General features: G+C 44.5%; 8 protein-coding genes across 8 annotated transcripts; 4 read left to right on the top strand and 4 right to left on the bottom strand.

Annotated features, from left to right (window-relative positions):
- Positions 1–496: 496 nt before the first annotated feature.
- BDB00DRAFT_870221 (uncharacterized protein) lies at positions 497–962 on the top strand (the record flags this gene model as incomplete). The annotated part of the gene is made up of 3 exons (XM_053126681.1): positions 497–566; positions 640–655; positions 749–962. The coding sequence occupies 3 exons, from the start codon at positions 497–499 to the stop codon at positions 960–962; spliced, it is 300 nt and encodes a 99-aa protein (XP_052981939.1).
- A 46-nt stretch (positions 963–1,008) lies between these two features.
- On the top strand, positions 1,009–3,145 carry BDB00DRAFT_870220 (uncharacterized protein; the record flags this gene model as incomplete). The annotated part of the gene is made up of 4 exons (XM_053126680.1): positions 1,009–1,228; positions 1,313–1,914; positions 2,008–2,694; positions 2,789–3,145. The coding sequence occupies 4 exons, from the start codon at positions 1,009–1,011 to the stop codon at positions 3,143–3,145; spliced, it is 1,866 nt and encodes a 621-aa protein (XP_052981938.1).
- Positions 3,146–3,202: 57 nt separating this feature from the next.
- On the top strand, positions 3,203–5,135 carry BDB00DRAFT_812925 (ATPase). Its single transcript, XM_053122728.1, has 3 exons — positions 3,203–3,579; positions 3,639–3,841; positions 3,952–5,135. Coding segments are annotated over exons 1-3 (1,281 nt in total). The 5' UTR covers positions 3,203–3,578; the 3' UTR covers positions 5,029–5,135.
- Positions 5,136–5,448: 313 nt separating this feature from the next.
- Positions 5,449–6,778, bottom strand: BDB00DRAFT_209936 (uncharacterized protein). Its single transcript, XM_053116471.1, has one exon. The coding sequence runs from the start codon at positions 6,506–6,508 to the stop codon at positions 5,540–5,542; it is 969 nt and encodes a 322-aa protein (XP_052981936.1). The 5' UTR covers positions 6,509–6,778; the 3' UTR covers positions 5,449–5,539.
- Positions 6,779–7,472: 694 nt separating this feature from the next.
- BDB00DRAFT_972643 (uncharacterized protein) lies at positions 7,473–8,642 on the bottom strand. Its single transcript, XM_053129872.1, has 2 exons — positions 8,413–8,642; positions 7,473–8,270 (listed from the first exon to the last, which is right to left on the bottom strand). Exons 1-2 carry the CDS (start codon positions 8,589–8,591, stop codon positions 7,580–7,582), a joined length of 870 nt encoding a protein of 289 aa, XP_052981935.1. The 5' UTR covers positions 8,592–8,642; the 3' UTR covers positions 7,473–7,579.
- An 899-nt stretch (positions 8,643–9,541) lies between these two features.
- Positions 9,542–11,860, bottom strand: BDB00DRAFT_812911 (acyl-CoA dehydrogenase/oxidase). Its single transcript, XM_053122727.1, has 9 exons — positions 11,741–11,860; positions 11,528–11,628; positions 11,317–11,417; positions 11,149–11,224; positions 11,020–11,066; positions 10,683–10,924; positions 10,264–10,607; positions 9,925–10,152; positions 9,542–9,849 (listed from the first exon to the last, which is right to left on the bottom strand). The coding sequence occupies exons 1-9, from the start codon at positions 11,818–11,820 to the stop codon at positions 9,791–9,793; spliced, it is 1,278 nt and encodes a 425-aa protein (XP_052981934.1). The 5' UTR covers positions 11,821–11,860; the 3' UTR covers positions 9,542–9,790.
- A 755-nt stretch (positions 11,861–12,615) lies between these two features.
- BDB00DRAFT_812909 (uncharacterized protein) lies at positions 12,616–14,169 on the top strand. The gene has a single exon (XM_053122726.1). The coding sequence runs from the start codon at positions 13,114–13,116 to the stop codon at positions 13,783–13,785; it is 672 nt and encodes a 223-aa protein (XP_052981933.1). The 5' UTR covers positions 12,616–13,113; the 3' UTR covers positions 13,786–14,169.
- A 4,939-nt stretch (positions 14,170–19,108) lies between these two features.
- On the bottom strand, positions 19,109–21,479 carry BDB00DRAFT_759897 (Sodium/sulfate symporter; the record flags this gene model as incomplete). The annotated part of the gene is made up of 8 exons (XM_053119169.1): positions 19,109–19,248; positions 19,345–19,360; positions 19,463–19,756; positions 19,920–20,072; positions 20,144–20,448; positions 20,554–20,736; positions 20,862–21,226; positions 21,331–21,479. The coding sequence occupies 8 exons, from the start codon at positions 21,477–21,479 to the stop codon at positions 19,109–19,111; spliced, it is 1,605 nt and encodes a 534-aa protein (XP_052981932.1).
- Positions 21,480–22,071: the final 592 nt, after the last annotated feature.

The raw sequence follows: 22,071 nt of genomic DNA, 5'->3' as shown, positions 1-22,071 counted from the left end.
CCTTTTGCAGCCAACCCTTGATTATTCGCCACATCGTTTCTCATTAAACCGACTACATATAAGTCTGGATCATTTGTTGCATGCATGCTCGCTATCATCAGACGCGCTTTTTCCAACAAAAAAGCGTTATGGAAGAAAATTATCAAATGCGCTATAGCCTATGAAATCACGACCGTCCTACTACTGATCAAGATCTTTATCTACGTCCCTTACATTCTAATCCTCGCCACTCTTTTCTTTAATGCGGCCGGTACAGCAGGTGGTCAAATCAGTGAGCTGTTATTGAACCTGGTTTGTCTTGATACCCGCGGCCATCTTTTGCAGCACCATCACGTATCTCATTACGCTCTACAACAGCCGACTCGCTACTACGCACCCTGGACTGTACAGCAATGGCGCTGCAATCATTGCATCGTTGCCATTTTTTATTTGCGTGTTTTCTGTGTCGTACTATCGCGTCAAGTATCCCCGGCTCTTTTTGGCAGCTCTTCAATCAATGCCCCTGCCTTTCTTTTGCTTTACCCGTGACATTTACGAAACCAAATTTGACGTGATGATGCCAGCCGGTATCGTTTTATCCTCTTATCATTGGATGTGGTATTACACTCGTCGTTAATCTTTGTTTATGGCCTGAGACAGCTGCAAAAGCGTCAGAGTAAGTGTTTTTATTTCTTTTTTGTTACAAAACTTTGATGCTAACAAAGTAATAATGCAAACGATATAAAATTTTGCAACAACAAAAACTTAGAGCATCACTCGGAAACGCGTTGGTTGCTCTACGTCAATCGTTACAGCAATGTATGGACGACAACGCTGGTGAACAAGCGGCGTACACTAAGTTGCAATCAACTATTAAAGCCATGCGAAAGGCACAACGGGAGGCCAAATACGAGATCGTGATTGCGTATTATGCACCAGCGTGGTACAAGCCCCTAAAGGAGCTCTTTGGAGCGTTTGGCTGATCACGTGTATGGTATGGCTTTGACTCTGGAGCGAGCACAGCGGATCATGATTCAACATCGCGTACAGGCACAACTCTCAAATACTCGCGGCGTCCAGCACCCGTATCCTTCGTTCGATGACAATGATGACGACAATAACAACAGCGGTGACATTGACAATAATGAGCGAACACTAGTGGCCCGATCCGACGAGAAGGAGCTAAAACCAACGTATATGATAAGCATATTTCACGACTACATGCGCCCATCCAACCAACCGCACAAGAGTTTCTTGATCAATGCATACGCACTCTTGATCAGTTGCAGAACCATATGGCCTATCACCATGTGATCCCGCGTTCCCTTTGCAGTTGCTATACAAGAACACCAGCTACAAGGAGACGACGATGATGATGATAGCAACAGTGAGCAATCATTACTAGAACGCGCACTGGATACGCTCAACGAACAGATGCAAATTATCCTTCACGAAGAATTCGAGCACGAGGCACCCATGGAAGAGCATTTTCTGGTCTATACGGTTTTGTTCACGCTCACAGCACTTGGCAAGGAATTAATTGCATTGAAAAAGCAATCGAGTGACCTGATCAAAAAGAAAAGGACACGATGGAGTCTGTTTGGTCCCCAGGTTTCCTTGCGACAGTGGTTGGCCCGGGCACCGCCAGGCAACCATACGATGGAAGAACAATTCATGCTAGATGAGCGAATCAAGGAGTTTGAACAACAAGAACACCACGACGAGGTGGAGGAGGATATTCATCAACAACGACAAGAGAAACAAGTTCCACTGCAACATGCACCCGGTAGACACTTTTGGAATCGGTGGTTGTATCGTCTGAGCAAGTTTTTACAATACGGACCAACACGTTATGCTCTAAAGTTCACGGTGACGGCCGAATTACTGGCACTCATGGCCTGGCTCCCTATTCCTGGGGTCAACTTTTTGTACGACGTAAGTTTTATATTTCATTTAGGAGAAAGAGCAAAAAAAAAAACCTGTTACTGTCACGCGTTGCTGATCGAAAGCGGATTTTACATAGAACAGTGGGCATTACTCTCAGCCATGGTAGTATCAAATATGACCATTGGCGCAACAGCACTCCAGTGTTTCTTTCGGATCATTGCTACTGTCATTGGCGCTGTCTGTGGCTATATCGTGCTATTGGCAGCTGAGCGAAACACAAACCTTTACGCGCTCGCTGTTATGGTCTTTGTATTCCAAGTACCCATGTGGTACGTTCATCTCGGCACACGGTATCCACGGATCGGTATGATCTCACTTTTGACGATGGCAGTGATTGTATCAGCTGGCTACACAGACCTGTTCAACGAGACGCTTATCGAGCCACTGTGGAAGCGTATACTGACAGCAGTAGCTGCTGTCCTTGTCGTGATGGCCGTCGAACAAATCATGTGGCCAACGTGGGCGCGTAAATTGTTGCTCTGTCACCCCAGTCAATTACTCGTCAACACGGGTATCCAGTATGCTCAGGTGACGTCGCTGGTATGTCATGACAACACGTTGTCGCCGAGTTACATGCAAACGCATCAACGGCCCTCTGTAGCGCAGCACAGGCTGCAGCAGCAACTTGCTGAAACACAGCAAATGCTTGGATTGGCAGCGACGGAAGCAAGACCGACCAAGGGACCGTTTCCTATCGAAGAACATAGAAAGATGATTGATCTGGAAAAAAAGACCCTGTTATGGATCCAGCATGTACTTGAAGCGCAGGTATGTATGTGGATGCACCTTTAGAATAAAGAACTATGTGATAGGGCTTTTGATATAGATGATGATGATGATGCTGCTTCTTTCTTTGATACAGAGGATGATCACACCTACTGTCCGTAAACAGATTGTGGCGCCAATGGCCACATACCGCAAAGACATGGCTGCCGTGGTGCATTTATATTTGTATACATTGGCCGGATCCATACGCACTCGCACAGAGTTGCCTGCCACCATGCCTACGGCTGAGCTGGCACGACAAATGCTACATCGTGAGCACCTGACCAACTGGCAAAGCAAGTATCCGAGCCTAATGCCAGATCGGACGAATTTTGAAGCATTAATACACTGGCACACTTGTGCTGCAGGCACCGTGGAAACTATATCACTTCAGGAAGCCATTTCCGAACGAGTGGCTGCCCTTATGGGACGACGACATTTGTTTCAGTTGTAAAATAAAGGTTCCAATAAAAATTAGACGGCACATAGAATTTACCCGAAACTCTCTGGTCTTTTTTCCCCTTTGGAAAGGAGAGAGAGAGAGGGGCAGTGCGAGCAGTTCCACCCCGAACTTTTTGATTTTTCTGTTGTTATTTATTTTTATCACAATGTTACGGAAAACTGTACAAGATAACATTCCTCGACACATTGTATTTATACAAACGGTGACTAGACCTACCGTACGTACATTACACCGAGCAGCACTTGCGAAAAGACCAGCAACAGCAACAGCAGGACGAAGTGTGCATTTAAAAAATGTAATGCCATCAGTACGGCAAGCACGATTCCAATCAACGTCGTCTGCAACCGCCACGTCTTCTCCTTCTTCTTCTACTACTACTACTGCTACTGCTGCTTCTGCTTCAGAACCAACCAAAAAATCACTCAGTAAGATCCTTCGTTATTGTTTTTGCTAGACTGTACAACTTATAAACATTTCTATGCAGTGTCTCCTTTGGCGCGATACGACGCATTAACCTCGTCAGGTGGTCCTGTGCGGGCCGATAAACATCAACGGGTTATTGTCCAACAATTGGATCAGCTTTGGCACGAATTACAACATTACACACCACCTGCATTCAAAGCTGCACCGGCTGCTGCCCAGGACGAGGCATACGAGAACGCAGATGACGAAAACCTGTTCCGATCCGTAAGCTTTAGTCCGGGAAAATAAGGGGGGGGGTGGTGGTGGTGGTGAATAAAATTAGGGAGGTGTGGGAAAGTGGGATTGAGCAGAGCACTCATCAACCTTGATGACAGTTTGCCAAATGGCTTCATAAGAAGAAACCGGCTCCTGTCAAGCACGAGGCACCCACGGATATGCCCAAGTCATTGTACGTTTATGGAACGGTGGGCACGGGCAAGACAATGGTCATGGACCTCTTTTACGATACGCTTCCGATCCAACGCAAACGACGCGTGCATTTCCACGCGTTTATGCTCGACCTCCATGCCCGGATCCACGCTGTGAAAACGTCGCAGCCGCACTTGCCCAATCCACTCGGTCCCATTGCGGACGATCTTGTCAAAGGCGCCTACGTGCTCTGTTTCGACGAGTTCCAGGTGACAGATATTGCAGATGCAATGATCCTGCGCAAACTCTTCACCGAGCTCTTTGAACGCGGCGTTGTTCTTGTCACGACCTCGAACCGACACCCAACCGAACTGTACCAGAACGGCATCCAGCGACAGTCGTTCTTGCCCTGCATTGACTTGTTGATGAAGCAATGTCACGTCTTGAGTTTGAATTCAGGCACCGACTATCGCCAAATCGAGCGCGAGATGATGCAAACGTACTTTTACCCCTTGAATCAAGACACGTCTGACAAGATCGAGGCATTGACGCGGCAACTTACGCACAACAAGCCCATGAAACCGATGGCGCTCCATTTTTTGGAACGCACTCTGACCATTCCGGCGCAAGTCGACGGTGTCGCCAAAGTGAGCTTTGCTGACATGTGTGATAAGCCATTGAGCGCCGCGGACTACTTGCAGATCGTTCAGCACTTCCACACAGTGGTCCTGACGGATATCCCCTGTATGACCATGAAGCATCGTGCGATGGCGCGTCGGTTTATTACTTTTATTGACGCCATGTACGAGTCGCATGTCACTCTGATTGCTAGCGCAGAGAGTAGCTTTGTGAACATATTTAATGCGTCTGAAGGAGTCGGCGAGATGGATGACGAGATGCGGAAGATGATGGATGAACTGGATATGACGGATATCGAATCGCCGCTATTTTCTGGCCAGGAAGAGGCATTTGCGTTCCAGCGTGCGTTGTCTCGTTTGGTGCAGATGCAGAGCAAAGAATGGGTTGAACAGAACTTGCATTGATGACGATGATGATGATGTACATAAGTATTGATGATGTTTCATCTAGAGAAGTTATATATATATATATTTACGCACACATACTATAAATAGCCAGTTTTGTATAGATACCTATCAGGTTGACACGTTTCTGAAATTCCAAATTTCGCTGTTGTTTTTATCTGTTTTGGTATAGAAGACATACATGGATATGCGATGGAGATGGGAGTGGGAATAGAGTTGACAGGGGTTGACGGGATGAAAAGTAAAAGGACACTACGATAGTACAAACTTTGTATAGAATAATAATAATAATAATAATGGTAATGGTAATGGTAATAGTATATATGCATTTAAACTATAATAAAACTTAGAGGAAAAGCAAAGGAAAGGAGTAAATTTGTGAGAATACACGCGTGATCTACTAGTCATCTGAGAAAAAAAGTCCATACAAGTAAAAAAAACACGCATAAGCAATGCAGCCAGACACAAATATTATGGCTCGTTGTTGTTGTTGTTGTATTTCTTGTTGGTGTCACATACCGGAAAGTGCAGCGGAATAGGAAGGATAACAGCGAAAGTATTTGGCATCGTACATGGCGTTGTTGCTTTCGTCGGGGGAGGTGGTCTGACCCGATGACGGCGAGGATGGCGAAAAATCCAAGCGTGTATGCTGATAATTCATAATGAGCGGCACGTTCGCACTTTGCGACCGACCGTGTGGGGCAAAATAGGAAAAATCCAATTGTGGCGGCATTGCATGAGGTGCAACGGGCACGGCCTGCTGCTGCTGCTGTTGTTGTTGTGGATGGTGATGGTGATGGTGTGATGGAAGGGGTGTGTAATAGCCAGCGCTGCTAGCTAACGATTGCCATTCTTGTAATGGAGCCGGTGGTTGCTGTGGTAATAACGGCGTTGGCGGTGTGGTGACGGTATGTGTTGCTGTAGTAGCAGTGATACTCGATGAGGACGGCGACATGACCCTTTTTCGACGGCCACTGTCAGCATAGTGACCAGGACTACGGCCTCGCACGACAAGCGGTACGGACTGTGCGCTGGCCACAGTCATGCGGTCGCCGTTATCCATCTCTGCCAACAACTCCAAGACCAGGACGAAAAACTGTTGGGACGCTCGCTTCTTGCCGTTGTTGGCAGTAGCAGACTTGAATTGGATGCGCTCGAACGTGGCGGCGGTGGCCATGGCCGACTCTCCTGAAACGATGGGCGGAGTGCCGAAGGGCGGCGATACGATGATCGGCTGAATAGCCAAGAGCGGTGGGTCGTTTTGCGGCCCCTTGTCGCGCTTGGGAGTCAATTGGATGAGCTTGACTTGCAAGTCAGCCTCGAGCTGCCGTGCGCTTAATTGAAAGTAAAAATGACGGATGCGATGCTTGTTTACGTAAAAGGGGCCACCATGCGACACGATGAATGTGCCTGTCAGTTGAAAATAGTTGCGCCGGTAGCATGTCCATTTGCCATCAGCGAGGAAGAACCCGCGGTCCATCTTGCACTGTATCTCGACTCCACAGCTATATGAAAAGTTCGCATATGTTGTTGTTCATCAGCAGAAGCAAGAAGGCTGTATGTGCTGTTGGAGAAACTTACTCATTCCCATCGTCGGTGTATAAGCATTCATGCATCCGGGTTGCACCAAAAATATAACCGGCCTCGCCGTCTTCGCTGGAGGATGATGCTGTTGTTGTTGCTGCTGCTGAGCGCTTGCTGCTACTCGGGCGTGCATAGGGCGTGCTCTGCGAGGGTCGAGGACCACTACATTTCGTTTATTTATCAAACAAGAAATCAGCTTTAAACAGGTTTCTCACAGTAAACAAGGGGATTTTAACAAACGCGTGTGCAAATCGGCCCTTGCAAGGAAATAGGCTACGGTGGGTTACGACTCGAATATTTGTGTGTGTGTGTACATAAACAAGCCATAAAGAAAAGAAAAAGAGAAACTGTGTCGCCCTCAGCAACATGTTTTTCTCCGCTATGGCTGCTTACACGTCTCCGGTCATTGTCAAAGGCATAGAGTGCGATCGGTGATGGTGATGATGTTGATGATGACTGGCCAAGGTCATGACAGCGGTCGGTGAACTGGTTGAAGTCATGGCAGTAACTAAGGGGGGTTGCGGTAGTAGTTGTTGCTATGGTCGACAGAAATGTATGGAAAAATTCAAAAAAAATGGCGGATTGTCTGGAGACGTATTCGAATAAGAAGTATGGAAAAAGAGCGTATAAGAAAAAGAGAAGGAAGAAGAAAAAGGAGGAGAGGAGGGAATGGATGGTGCAGGTAAACTAAACGGGTGCATCCTATTTATATGGTATCGGTTTCATGTCGATCGAGCACAACACTCAGACACATCCGCCCCCCCCCTCCTTCGTTGCATCATACGCTCTAATATTGCTATTAAATTGCTATTACCACGGAAATAACAAGAAGCAAAGCTGGTTTTTTTTATTACTTGATGAGAGAGAGAGAGACAGGTATTGTTATGAATTGACTAACTACTGATAATACTGCCATGGTGGTGCTGAAGATGACGGCTGGAAAGGCAGACTCGAGTACTCCCTAAATTCAGCGGAAGCGACGGAACTGGTCGCGGTTGCTCTTAAAGTACTCTTGCAAGTCTCTGGGTTCATGCTGCAGCACTTCTTGCAAGTCCTTGGTCGTGACATCCGCATGGCCTTGCGAGGCAAGCTCGAACCATTCATAGAGCATCTCGACAAGATCATCGTTAAAGTAGCGGCCGATAGGCATCGTGTAGGGCTTCTCGGTGCCTTGCTCCTCCTGGGGACGCTCTTTGAAACGGTGGTCCTCACGACGCTCACGCATATACTTTTGCCATTCCTTTTTGTCGATTTGCTGGAACTTGAACTCCTCCGGGCTCTTGTCGACGACCATCGCCATGCCGCGCGCAATCTCCTCGCCCTTGAAGTTCTGGGGAGGCGTGAACTGGTACATTTGCTTTTGGCTGGCGAACGACGGCTGGCCCATCTTTTCACGAACCAGGTTCGCGATGGCATCCACCACGTCGCGCAGGTCGACGCAGCCAAACTTGGCATCCTTCTTGACCGGCAGGCAAAGCGCTTGCTTTTCCTCGGCCATGGGCGTCATCAAGTAAAAGAGCTGGTTGTTGATCGGGGTGCGGATCACACAGTGCTTCTCGCCTTTGAATTCTTGCTTGAGCTTCTGTTCGATCTGGTGGTACTCGTGCATATGGCGGAGGCGTTCACGGTCTTGCTGTTTGATGTGCTCAACCCCAATCCTACAGAATGTAATAATAGAAGCAGGTATATCAAGATTACGTATTTTAGTGTCAATAATAACAAATAGATACATAAGGAGCTAGTTAATTGGGCTCTTTCCCCTCCCTCTTTCTCTCTTTCTCTCTCTCTCTTTCTTCTTACATTGACTTCATCGCCATGTGTTCCACGTTTTCCTGTTTGGCAGCCTTGATCACGTTTTCAGCTTCCTTCATTCGCTGAGACGAATTCTCGGGAATCAGAAACACGCAGCGGGCATTCTTCATAGCCTGGCGGAGCTTGTTCTCGTCCTGATAGTTGACTTGCATAATCTCGCCTCCCATGCGCTCAATCTCTTCCAGACCTTCACGCTCGCGGCACAGACAACGGATTTGCATGTTGAGTTTCTCGCGCTCTTCCAAGAGACGGCAGGTCATAGCATAACCGGGAAGCTGGTCAACGTTGGTAATGCAGATAAGGTTCTTTTGGGACATGGTTGAATTAGGCAGAAGATAAGAGGTGGGTTTGATGATAATCAAGAAGAATTGATTGATTCCCTTCGAGTCGCTCACTGCCTTCTCTTTTATATCTTTTTTTTTCCAGCTTCTGTTTCTTGCTTTCACTTGTCAACGACTTGAATGGGCCGAGTCCGTGTCGGATTGAACCTGAAATGGCCGTTTCCGCGGGAGTGAACATGAATGAATAGCGCATACAATGCGAGGAACTACTGCTGGGGCACATTTTCCCATCCATGTTGGGGAGCGGATTGGACGACGGGCTATTTCGAGACGTTGACAAGGTGAGATGTCGTGGGAGATAACAGGTCAAACGCGCATAGTGTCTCTATTAAACAAGTTGTATTGGGCTTGTCTATGTCTCGCACTCTTGTGAGTATTCGAATTTGCCCACGATCCCATTTTACTCTTTTAACCATGTTGAAAGGAGGAATGATAAGTTCATCGCCATTGCTTATAAGAAACGCAATGCTAACAATAATAATAGCAAGATGGATGTTTATGTGATGGTGTAGTGATAACAAAGAACGGTATCATCCATCTAGTGTGAGCATATCTTTTGGGAGAGTGAGGATCTCTGCCCATAATAAGTTACTACTTTGTTCAAACATGGGTAGATGTATAAACTAACGACGAGCCTTATACGCGCAAACAGCAACAGCAACATCAACAATAACGAAGCGTGGGATTTCTAGCTGCAGACTGCAAAACCAGCATAAACACAAACAAAATGCACAATAAGCAATAGAGCAAAAACAACAAGGCAGGCTTGCGTGTTACTGGTTCTTTACTTCTTGTATATAAATTTTATTTGTCACAACTTCCTCAAAAGAATATGAGCCACAACAAGTTACCGTTAGTGTGGGAGAGTACTAATGTAGTAGGAGGGAAGGAGGAGGATACAGAGCTCTGGAAGGGGGGCTGCGAAAAAAAAAACGTCAGTGGGAAAGGGAGAAAAACTGTACATTATAGAGGGTCTTTTTTCTTATATCTTATATAACATTAGGGTTTCAAAAGGAAGATGCTTATTATTTGTACTTTGTGGAGATGATCTTGGCGACGGTCTCCAATTGCATATTGTTGGTACCTGCGCATATGATATTGCTTTGTAAGTAACATTCTCTACATCATCCTCCACTCCTGTTCCTTTCCTTCTTTTTACCTTCGTAGATGGAACCGATCTTGGCGTCACGGTAGAACTTTTCAACACCGGTTTCACGGACAAAGCCGTTACCACCCATCCATTCGACAGCATAGCTGGTAGCACGCTCAGCAACCTTGGCAGCGACAAACTTGGCCATGGCGGCTTCCATGACGAATGGCTTGCCTTCTTCCTTGAGACGAGCAGCATTGTATGTCATTAACTTGGCGGCCTCAATCTCACAGGCAACTTTTCAAAGAAAAAAAAAATCCAAGTTAGGGGGACAACCTTTGCAAACCAAAACGCATCCAGCGTGTTCTATCTCCTCCCTTTTTTTGTTATCCCTACACAAATGTTTACCTTGAGCAAACTGATGCTGCATAGCCTGGAAAGAGCCGATGGGCTTACCAAACTGCTTGCGCTCAAACATGTAAGGTAAGGCAATTTCATAAGCACCTTGGGCAGCACCGATCATCTGGGCAGCAATACCAATACGGCCTTCGTTCAATGAATCGATGGCATACTTGTAACCTTGGCCAATCTCACCCAAAACGTTTTCCTTGGGAACCTTGACATCGTCAAAGTTCAAGACACAGGTGGAGGACGAGCGGATACCGAGCTTCTTTTCCTTCTTGGCAATCTCAACGCCCCATTCCTTTTCGACAATGAAGGCAGTGATACCCTTGTAGCCCTTGGATGGGTCACTATAATTGTGTTTGTGAGCGTCAGTAAACTAGTTGTAATGATGGTATCTACCATAACGGCTATGTTGCACTTACGCATTGGCAAAGACGACAAAGATATCAGCTTCGCCAGAGTTACTGATCCACATCTTGCCACCGTTCAAGAGGTAGTGGTCGCCCTTGTCCTCAGCACGGGTCTGGAGAGCAAAAGCATCACTGCCAGCACCGGCTTCCGAGATACAGAAACTGCCGACGGTGTCAGTAGCGAGACGTGTCAAGTACTTTTCCTTCAAGTCCTTGTTGCCATACTTGCGAATGACAGTGTTCGTCAAGGTGTTCTATACATTACATAATAGATGGAAACGTGAGGATTATTATTTTTCTTTTGACTTGCCAATAAATTTCAACTGGGATGGGGTGGGTTTTTGCTTACGTGAATGTCACACAAGGCACTAATCGAGGGGTCAATCTTTGCCAACTCTAAACAGACACAACAAGAGTGTTTGTACGTGTTAAATTACAACTGAAAGTCATCGTCCGTGACAAAATACTGGACAAGTACCTTCAACGGCAAGGACAGCGGCAGTGAACGAGCATTCGGCACCACCAAGGTCCGCTTCGGTTTCAAGACCCATCAACTAAAAGGAATAGAATTGCGCTTATGTCAGGGCAACTTGCACACGTGAAAGAAGAACCATCGAAAATAAAGGAAAAAAAAGATATACGCTACCCCATTCTCAAACATAGCCTTGATGATGTCCTTGTCCATCACCTCGGCTTCATCCATGTCGCGTACTCGGGGCTGGACAACCTCACGAGCAAAGCGGGCGACTATCAATAGTAACATCAGCGTCAGTTGTCCAGCGTGTCGCGGGTTACAGGGCGCGGGGTTTCATGTCATAGCTGCAGTAAGTTGCAGTGATATTGATGATAGCACTTACCAGTCTCCTTGAGCATGAGCTCTTCCTCGGTGAATGACTGGAGCGAGGTGGGAGGAGTGTCCGTGACCGAGGGCACAGAGTAGGTCATGGACGAGTAGTTGCTGCAATAGATGGAAATCAGATACACACACACACACACACACACACACAAAGCGTCCACCCAGTGTGCGTGCTGTTTTGGGACGGAGATAATCCATAGACCCACTTCCTTACCGAGCAACATAGGGTGCCTGACGGCCAACCAACGACACCGATCGTGCAATCTGAGGAAGACGAGTACGCAAGAAAGACATGGTTGAGAAAAGCGGGTCCTTTTTTTTATTTTGAAAGAAGAAGAAAGAGTAAAGAAAAACAAAAATGCAAAAGGCACACTCGGCAGCTCTTTTTTTATACAGGCTAGGACAGCTTTCCCACGCTCCTCCCCCACACGTATACACGAAATTTTTAAGCTCCTTGGATGAAGTAGATTGACGACGATAATGCTGCTAACTTGTTGGTAGGAGCTCTAACACCCAATGCTTTAAAATAAAAATCAGCCGGTTACACCTTCCTTGCCTAATCAATCAAAGAGGACCCGTTCACACGATGGATTCGATCAGTCACCGAATCCGGGGTCCTTGCCTTCCCTATAACACCCCGCCATCAGCACTTTGCCTGCTTTATTGTTTGATGATATTGATATTTTCCATCAAATCGCAACTGTCATTCTCTAATTCTTTCATCCTGACAGCTGGTGCTTTTTCTTTATTACATAGTATTAAGAAACAGAACTTTTTGACTTGGTTTTCTCGAGGTACTGACATAGAGATAAGATTTGAGTTGTTTTTGCTGCAAATGCGGTAGTAAGATTTTGAAGCACACTGTAAAGTGATCATGGTATATGCAGCATAACGACACAAAATTATGCAAGCTGGGCCTGTTTGGATTAGCGGATAAACTAGTTTATCATCATTGCACCGGTGGTTTTTGATGCGGGGCCTACTTTCTTCCCTTGGTTCGCATGGATGTAGCGGTCGGGGGTTTCATCGTTATTCAAAGAAGCCCGTCAATCGATCATTGTTATTTGCTAGGCTACACCAGAAAACAAAATAGTAGCAGTAGTAGTAGTAGTATGAAAAAGAAAACTGCCCAGTTTTTTTGGTAGATCCAAGAATAGTGCGCTGGATCTAATTTGGTAGCGTTCCTCAGCAACCTTCTATGGAGACTAACAAGCGAAAAGACAGAAAACCCAAGAGAAAGAGAGACTGAGTTTACTCAAAATGGAAAACCCCTTATTCTTTTTGGTCGGGTACGCATCGATTCGGTATTGACCATATTTTTTTATATTTTTTTATTACACTTTCTATTAAAAGCTCGTCCCCTCGGGATGGAACAACATTGTCGTGATCCCGCAGATTGTCCGTTATTCCCGGTACACAGCTGCTTTGCCACTGAACGTGGTTTAGTATGTCGAAACCAGCGTAAGCACATTGTACATGTCCTCTTTTTCTTCTTCCAGCAGAAAGAAAGGAAGAAAGGCGTTCTTTAGAGGATTCACACACACATACTCTCTATCTCTCACATTACTTGACTAACTTAACATTTAAATGTCTGGAAAACATACAGACCTTGGCGGGTTCGAAATGAATCCAACCATCGTGGACACTGTTGCTTATTTACCGCACCGAGACGACGACGATGACATTAACGAGCCGTGCATCACCATTCCACTATCCGACGAACTATACAGCTACACTGAGTTTCGAGGGCCGGACGTCATTAGCCAAGGCGATCTTGAACTTATTGGCAACTGCAGCCGCAATGCCTACTGCGATAAAGCGACCCAGACCTGTCAACCGAAACGGACGGTCGGCGAACCATGCGAAAATAACATGGAGTGTTTTTATGGATTGGATATTCCTGGGCATTGTGTGAACAATTCGATATGCGCTGCTCGAGACGACTTGCCGCCGTATTATGGGGCTGCGCTTCATCAGTGGACGCTGGGCGACCAGTGGCAGTCGGCTGTCTGGGCCGTTGTTGCCACGGGTGCGATTGTCATTTTTCTGGTCGTTGGACGGCAGCAGTTGGGTCCGCTGGTACACAGCGTCCATCGATTGTACGAGAATTGGAAGCAGCCGTCTCCACAACAGCAGGAGCGGTGGTGGAATCTCGGATGGGTCTATAAGCGGTTTAATCGTAATGCCAGATCCAATGATGAGGCATATTATCCATTAACAGATAGGAGTGCAGAAGAACCGCCTGCTTATCGGGAATGATGATCTGTTTACTTATCCTTACTCCATTTACTTTAAAGTAACTCGTCTCTTCCATCACCTTTTTCTCTCTATCCCTATCCACCGATTCCAATGCCCCTGTCAACTTTGTATAATAGCCATTACATAGCCGATATCCCTTTCTCGTTACTTCTTTTTTTTTCCTTCTTCTCGACACATCCGTGACATGTAATATTTTTTTTTCCACTTTCCATGAATGAAGTATCAAACAGTTTTTTTTTTCCTTTGTTTGTGGCGGTGGATCAGCTGTAGCTAATTAGGCATACATCCAACCTAATACCGAGAACTGGGGATACTTATTGTACAAGTTTAAGACAGTATGCTTCAGCTTACACACTAAAAACCACTTCTTCTGATTTAATAAGCAACATTGATACAGAAAGTCAAATGTTTTACACGTAGTACGTATCAGCACATTCTCAAGATATATAAAACGCCGTGGCGTGGAGGGGCGCGAATGGCGTGATATCAAAAGAAGCGCCCCACAATGACAGGATGTCTTGGGCACACCACCCTTCGATTGTAGAAAAGCCATTGCGACGCTTCTTCTAAACATTGCAAATATGTCGCAAGCTATATGGTTGTTCTTAGTTCGTGGAGTGATTTGTCTGCTTAAATCCGATAACGAACGAGAGACCTTAATCTGCTAAAGAGGCAGACCAACTTTTGGATTGTGTACCTTCAGGTACCACTGACTTCTTAATAGCTAATACTCTTGAGCCGTTTTAGCGCTTCCAGAACGTATCGCAAGTCCCTGATACCGATGTAGCAATCAAATCCAACAATCAGCATAGGTCTGTATAATACATTTTTCCTTGGCGATCTATATGTATGGTGCAATTGCTCTTAATTATATATAGATAGACCTAAATAGGTCTAGCATGCCTTTCAACGCTCAATATGGCAGCTCACCTTCTACGCATAATAACTGGTACAACATAGCCTTCCTGTAAATGGAGGCAGGAAGGCTGCAGCATTATTTACTCCTGTCTATTTTAAAGCATTTTGCACCATAGTCGTAATGATTATGTTCTGCCATTGCCATTTTCTCCAGCTTGTCGGCAAGCCCATCGGGATGTCTCATACCAGAAAGTTGTCGGTCATCGTTTCGTTCGTAATGGTAAGGCACCTGCAACCAACCGAGAAAGTTGAAATTGGCGTACATGTGAAGCAAGTGCTTGTGTGAGGATGTTGCAACAGGTGCCAATAGAACCGGTTCAACTGTGGGCTGTGCGCCACGAGCTGTTCTACCAGATGTCAGTGTGGGTCTCCTTCTTAAATTACGGCGTCGTAAAGACGTAATCGCAAGGCAAATCAAATAATGTGTTGACATTTCTAGAGTTGCTGTGTATCGTCTTTTGAAAGCCAATATCTTTCGCAAACGCTACGGTAAATTCGGATATGTTAGGGGAAATAGTTGACACTCATAGGCACACATTACTGTAGCGCTACAATATGCGTCGTACAATGCGACTCGTCAAAGAACAATCTGATTTTGATTCTTTGGAAAACGAGTTGCAGTTGTGCAAGGTGAGCATATGTGAATCCTTCAGTTTATGTGAAATATTGAGAATAACAGTATCATTACTTTGAGTGAAAGGTAGCTGTTTCTGCTATGCATACGTCCAGGTTTTAGGAAGCAACAGCCCAAACGTTTGGATATTATTATAATACCTCCTTATTTTCATTGATGCATCGATTTACCTGTTTGACATGAATACGAGACAGTGATTGATATCCAGTCACGGTTTAACAGATCGCACTGTAAGTGTGATGAAGATAGGGGATGTGCTATTTACTTCCGCTTCGTTGGTAATGGATGATGAGACACCTTGACGTACACACACAAGTGCGCAAGATATGATATCATTCGTCAGAAGGTCAACTTATCATAATATGCAAATCCAATCTCGCTGAAAATATTCATATGCGTAGAGTGCTTGTTGTCTCGTAATAGTACGTACACTGATGTGTGTGTTGTTTTGTTGGTCACGAGCGGTGACAAGGATCTCGCTACATACTACTTCCTCTGTAATTTTTTCGTCTTCGTTTTGGGTAGGCACCAAGTCATCACTGTCCCCTAAAATATATCTCATAAAAGATCGATAAAATTAATCCTAGATCTTGTCGTTGTTTAGATGTAGCGTACGTAGCTATTTGCTGTCAGAACTATTGCATACATTAAGCATGCTACATATAACAGAGCTTAATTGTAGATTAACTGCAGTTAAGCAAAAGAATAAGTCCGTTTTACGTGTCCATAAGCAATAAAAGAACAGGCATTACACCACCGCACCGATTCAACGTGGTTTACATACCAATACTGGATCAATCGTTTCACATACTTTATATACATTCAGCATTTATGCCATTGTTTTGCTAGATAGTGTACCAGAGATCGAGAGCTAAGGCCGTAGTGTGCATATTAGACATTCAAGCGTGTAGTCAACAGCTCCTAAAGATATCGAATATCTGAAGATGAAGGCTACATTAAGTAACCTTATGGCATATGTGCCTTAGAAGAGCTTGTGGCTGGTGATCTGGTAACGCGAAAAACTTTAGCTACTACAGGAAATCACCTTTGTCTTAGGGGCACACAGTTGGCTCTGAATTCCAGTGAAGTACAATAACTCTAGTACATAATATAATAAAGTGCACTTCAATAATAAAATACATTGCTTTAGGTACAAAGGACCTGTATCAGCTGTTACCGATTTATAATTCCAGCAGTATTTATAGCTGCAGCGGAAGTGGTCAACATACATATAGTAAGTCACCTCATCTCATATTCGGTTCACTTGCTATACCATCAATTTTACCCACCACATTATCTATCTGACACCCTAAAGAGAAAAAGATTCGTTTGTGCCCTTTTCTCTATCTACATCACCACCCTGTATTAGATAGTGAATGTGGCTAGTAGAGTAGCTTTTGTAAGCAGCCATATACAGTACACTCGTCCAGGTTCTACATGCGTTACAGTTGTGTAATTAATTTTGTTTTTATCATACAGCTCTGCTTGAATCAGGTTTTTTCAAGGAGCGAGCGTCAGCAAAGAAAAACCATGGCTTCAGCTATCATATTATGCAAAGCAATATAAGCTCAATGCAACAGGCAGGAAAAAATGCAGAAAGAGCAATTTCACCTATGGAATACATTTTTTTAAGTAGCTTGTAGGCTTTTCTGTAAACGAAAAACAATCATTATCGAAAAGTTATATAATCTGGCCAAATTCCAAGTCTAGGTACGCATAAGCTAACTATGTTGTTTTCCCAACTAAAAATCTGCATTTCTAAAGGAAGCGGTCGTGAAGCAGAAACCGATTCCAATAATACAAATACTGTTACAGGTAATATCTTTCTCTAAGCTAATCCATCAAAAGGGATTATTCCCTAAACAACAGAAATATATAGAATCAAATTTGACAAGGAAGAAATAGCAGTGACTAACGACGAGTCTCCTCAGCCCTAAGAAACAGACATCCGCGCCAATTGAGAAAGAATTCATCCGTCGACAAAATAGTACTACGAGTTATGGTATAGAGCAATGCGCTAGGATAGCGAGACCTCAGAAGGCGACAGTTTGCGGTGTTAGCTCCATCCAACAGCACTGATAAGTAGAGAATTCGTCTGTTTACAAGCGTTTGAAAATTCCTGGCATGAGTCGTCATCGTCCAAACTGCAAGAAGCGGATCTGTTTAAATGCTTCCATGAGGAGGAAATTTTGAAGCACTACTGTACAGTAGCACTGTACATATTCTCTTCTTCATACGATGCTGCTGGCGGTTGTTGGTTATTCAGTTCCATGTGTAAGTTTGAATAATTACGTAGCAACAATAAATACGAAGGTAGAGCTGTCACACAGAAGCACTCGTCAACTTAACAGCAACCATGCTAAAGTATGCACTGTCGGTCTCATTTAAAAAAGAAAAACCGAAAGAAAGTACGTAGTACATTTGATGTAACAATATAACGTGTGCATTAGATGGTGCCGTTGATTAGATCATCACTAAAAAGGCACTTTATTGTTGGGTATGATATCCTCTACTGTATGGACTAATAAAAGTCAGTTGTGTGTTTTTACGATCCAGAGTGTACTATACCATTTTCTACAGGATTTATCAAATCAATTCGATGACCATGAAAATGGGTTGTTTCGATACTTGGATATTCTTTCAAGATCTGGATGATGTTTCCCTCTTCCTCATCTTCTGTACTGTATCTTGCAGTGAATTTATAATACATACATATCGCCTTTAAATAGTGTGAGCTATGTACTGTAGCTCACTTTCATTTTCATTCCAGCATCAAATGTTTGGGATTTTTGAGAGTCATGGATGGTTGACATATATATTATAACTGTTATGGTGAATAGGATATTTTAGAGAACACATGCTCTGATATGATATGTATTAAGTTCATATGATGATAATGCATCAGCGGCAGACATGTGCAAATGTGCAATGCTGTAAGCGGGAGCACGTAACGTTTACTGGATCGGGTCTTTCGAAGAAGGTCTGTTCTTTTGAACTATGTATCTTGTGTTTGTTTGTTTATTTTATTATCATGCTTTAACAACAGCGGTATATTTAAAATCTTTAAATACTTCAAGTTTACTACAAGAGGACTCAGTTTAGTAAACGGAGATAGCACTAAGATAAGGCTCTTTAAGGGCACAACATGTCTATCTACCTGTAAACAATCGTGATAACAAGAATAATGAACTCACCTTCGTCATTTAGTGCGTCACTTATTAGAAACTCCACTACAAAGTTTCTCGATCAATAGAGATATAAATTGAGCATCAAGATATGATTTCTGTTATTGGAAATCCCCCATTCCATCTGGAAGAAGAAATATGGCCTTTTATTGGTAATTGCGATTATCATTGTAAGACTGCACTAGGATCATGTTGTATCCCTAAAGAAGTGACAGCTCCAAACAAAAAAAGATCTTTTACTAGTAGCGTATGTAGAAGATATTAGAGTGCAGTAGCCTCTGACAAATGTGTATATATTAAAAATTTGCTATTAAAATCACTCCAGCACGCGCAGCGACACGATGAGGATGTAAAAGAAAAATATAAACGCAGAAAAAGGTGAGGAGAAGTATAAAGTATCTAAAAGGGGCTCAAGTTGCCTGGAGTATTATTAACAGGCAGGGGTATACAGTGGGATGTGTTGCGTTGTGTTGTATGCATGTGTGGGGGAAAAGATAGAAAGTGTGTAAAAGAGATTTCCAAACGAAAGTAATATGCACAAAAAGTAATGGTAACCAAGAAAAGAATATTGTCGGAAGATTTTCTACTACCACCAGCCCAATAATCGCCACCAGCCCATGCCGATGGTAAAGTAAACCACAAGATAGAACAGCGCTAACTGGAAGCCAATCAGGAACCATTTGGAACGTGATACGTAACCCGGGGCATAATACATTGCAGCCATGCCTAACAAGCAAGAGCACATATAAAAGTTGATGAGCGCTACATGCATACAACAGAAAGAGATTCTAACCTATTTTAATAAACGAGTTTGATGCTTACCTGTAGAGTAGTTTGTCTATAAAAAACGAGGAATAAAAGAGGTATGCATCGAAATGCGAGAAAGACGGGTCAGAAGAAGAGTATAAAGTGAACAGCAACTTGCATGGAAGATTCTTACCATGCAACCACTCAATGCACCAAAGTATGCCAAGAGTGCGGTCAGAAGCATGGGCTGGGCTCCCAATGCATGGCCTGCATCCAAAAAGGTGCCGACAAAGGCGACGATATGCGCACTCAGGGAAGAGAACATGAATGTCGTCAGAAAGTAAGACACGGCCAAGAACGGTACTGGTGGCAAGCCGAGCTGTTCAATTAAGCTGGAGATCTTGTGGCCCAAAAACGCAGATGCACCAGCATCGGACAATTGATGTGCCATGGTTACAAAGCCTCCGAGCCAGAACAGTGTATCCCACTATATGTAAATCCATAATAAAAATTAGTTTCTAAAATTAAAAAGAAATTATCCTCGTTTGGAAAATTACTGAACGAACTCCACCACCCCGCCCTTAAAACCGAGGAAGAGGTTGCAACCGGTGGAGAGCGAGAAAGAAAAACGCAAACAAAGATGTGCTTACCGCATTGGTATTTTTTGAAATATCCTTCCATGTCATCGTGCCCATATGCAGCAACATTAGGATGCCGAGGAGCGCAACGAGCGTCGCATCTAACTTTGTGTAACTCGACGTCACCCAAAGACAAAGGCATAGCAATAGAACCAGGCACAGTTGCTATAAGAAACAGTTCAATTTGTTAAACGTTAACGCAAAAGAACGAGTGTAAAAAAAGTGTAATGTCTTACCCATTCTTTGCCAGACATAGATCCCATGCGTTCGAGTTCAGTTTCAGCATGCTTGACAATGCCGTCATTGGGGAACTTTGTTGTTGCATTTGAAATGGCACCTCCGTTTGAACCACCTTGCTCTTCCTCGTCTCGTTGTTTGCTATCTGACGATAGTCCACACGACCAGCGAAGGATCACAGGCAATGCAAGTGCACATACCAGTGCAGGCACGATGCTGCCGGTCAGCCAGGTCAAAAAGTCAAAGTTCACTCCTTCATACAGCTGCGTGGCTTTGGCTAGAACAATTGGGTTGGCAGCCATACCTAGAAGAGGTTCATGGTGAATGGTTGTGTCAAAGGGTTAGCATACAGATAGACAATTTATCACCCCCCACCCGATCTCGCCAAAGGAGGTAATGATGTCGTTACCTGTGAGGTACATGGATGCCGAAATCAAGTTGGCATGGTTTCCGACCAACATCAAAAACGCACCCACTTTGGGGTCATGTGTAGGGGTGGAGCCCAGCGTGGTTGCAATCGCGTGCACGACAGGATGGACAATGCCACCGCCACGAGCTGTGTTGGATGGAACAAATGGGGCAAGAAGGAGCTCTGTAAAGTATTCAGAGAAAGTTCGTTTCAATAACGTGCTCCCTTTTTTTGTTCCTTTTGACTAGCCACAACTCTTCGACCCCCTTCTTTTCTTTTTTCATTGATGTGCAACCAAAAAATTGTACCTGAAAAGACAATGGCATAAGCAAGACCCATGATGCGCTTGCCAAACATCTTAATCATCAATAGAGATACTCGACGTCCCAGCTGCGTGACTTCAACGGCTTTGCCGAGATGAAACGCTGCAAAGATGAGCCACACGACCGAGCTGGAAAAACCTTCGAGCGAATGGTGGAAGGACTCCTTGGCACCGTGACACTTGTAAGGATCACCCGTCAATGGATTGGGTTCTCCGCAGAGTCGACATTCAGTCAGGAGCCCGGTGGCCTTGTCCTCACATTGAAACGAATGGGTCAAAGAAAGGAGCGCAAGACCAGTTAGCACAAGGAGCGAGATGTCGACTGATGTGGTGATGAGGGCAAAGATGCAGCTATTTCATATACACATTAGATGGAGGAATTTAGCGGATCCTGCTGCTGCATGCTGTGATGGAAGGGCTGGAGAATAAGTTTGCTGATTGTTATCATCATATACCTCACAAACACAGCAAGAATCCGAATGGCTGTTGGTGTCAACTCATCGCTTGCTGGTGTACAGAACCAGATGAGGGCACCGATAGTAACTGATGGCAGCAATGTAGCAGGCTGGCTTTTAAGGATTGTTGACCAAGGTATACGCTGCATTAACGAGGATTTTGAAGAAACGCCTCGAGTATCGGTGGTGCCTAGCAGAGCTGTGCACTCGTCAGTTGCGCATGGCGTAGCAGGCAATGCCATTGGGGTATTTGTTGGAGTCTGATACACGTTAATGGTACGGTAGCGGCGACTATTATTGCCTCCTGCTGGCGGTGCTACTGGTGGTGCTGAAGGCATTTAGGAGGGGGTGGACCGAAAAATAAGAACAAAAAGTACGGGAGAAATGTAAGAAGGACAGAAGAGAGATGGATCAAGAGATGCAAGAATAAAGAATTCGAAATTTCTGTCTTTTATATAACGAATTGAACAGAGGGAAAGAGGATGAGAGGGGAGGGATCTACAGTATAAGAGAGAGAGAGAGAGAGAGAGAGAGAATGAGTGAATTAACGAGAGCAGGAACTAAAGTATGCAGGCAATAATCTCTTTCTTATAGTCGCCAAAGAAAGAAAGCGGGAATACATGACAAGATTTCTCCATTTAGGAAGAATAAGATTTTCACTGCTGCAGCTGATTCGGCCAAACTGCCTTGCCTCCGGTGATGCCTTTCAGTGTATGCTGTTGCTTTGGGCCCATTTCTAAT

Source organism: Zychaea mexicana (assembly GCF_025766255.1).
Source record: "Zychaea mexicana strain RSA 1403 chromosome Unknown BDB00scaffold_19, whole genome shotgun sequence".
NCBI classification, from domain to species: Eukaryota; Fungi; Mucoromycota; class Mucoromycetes; order Mucorales; family Lichtheimiaceae; genus Zychaea; species Zychaea mexicana.
Note: the sequence above shows the minus strand (reverse complement) of the source record. Positions and strands in the feature narration are given on the sequence as shown.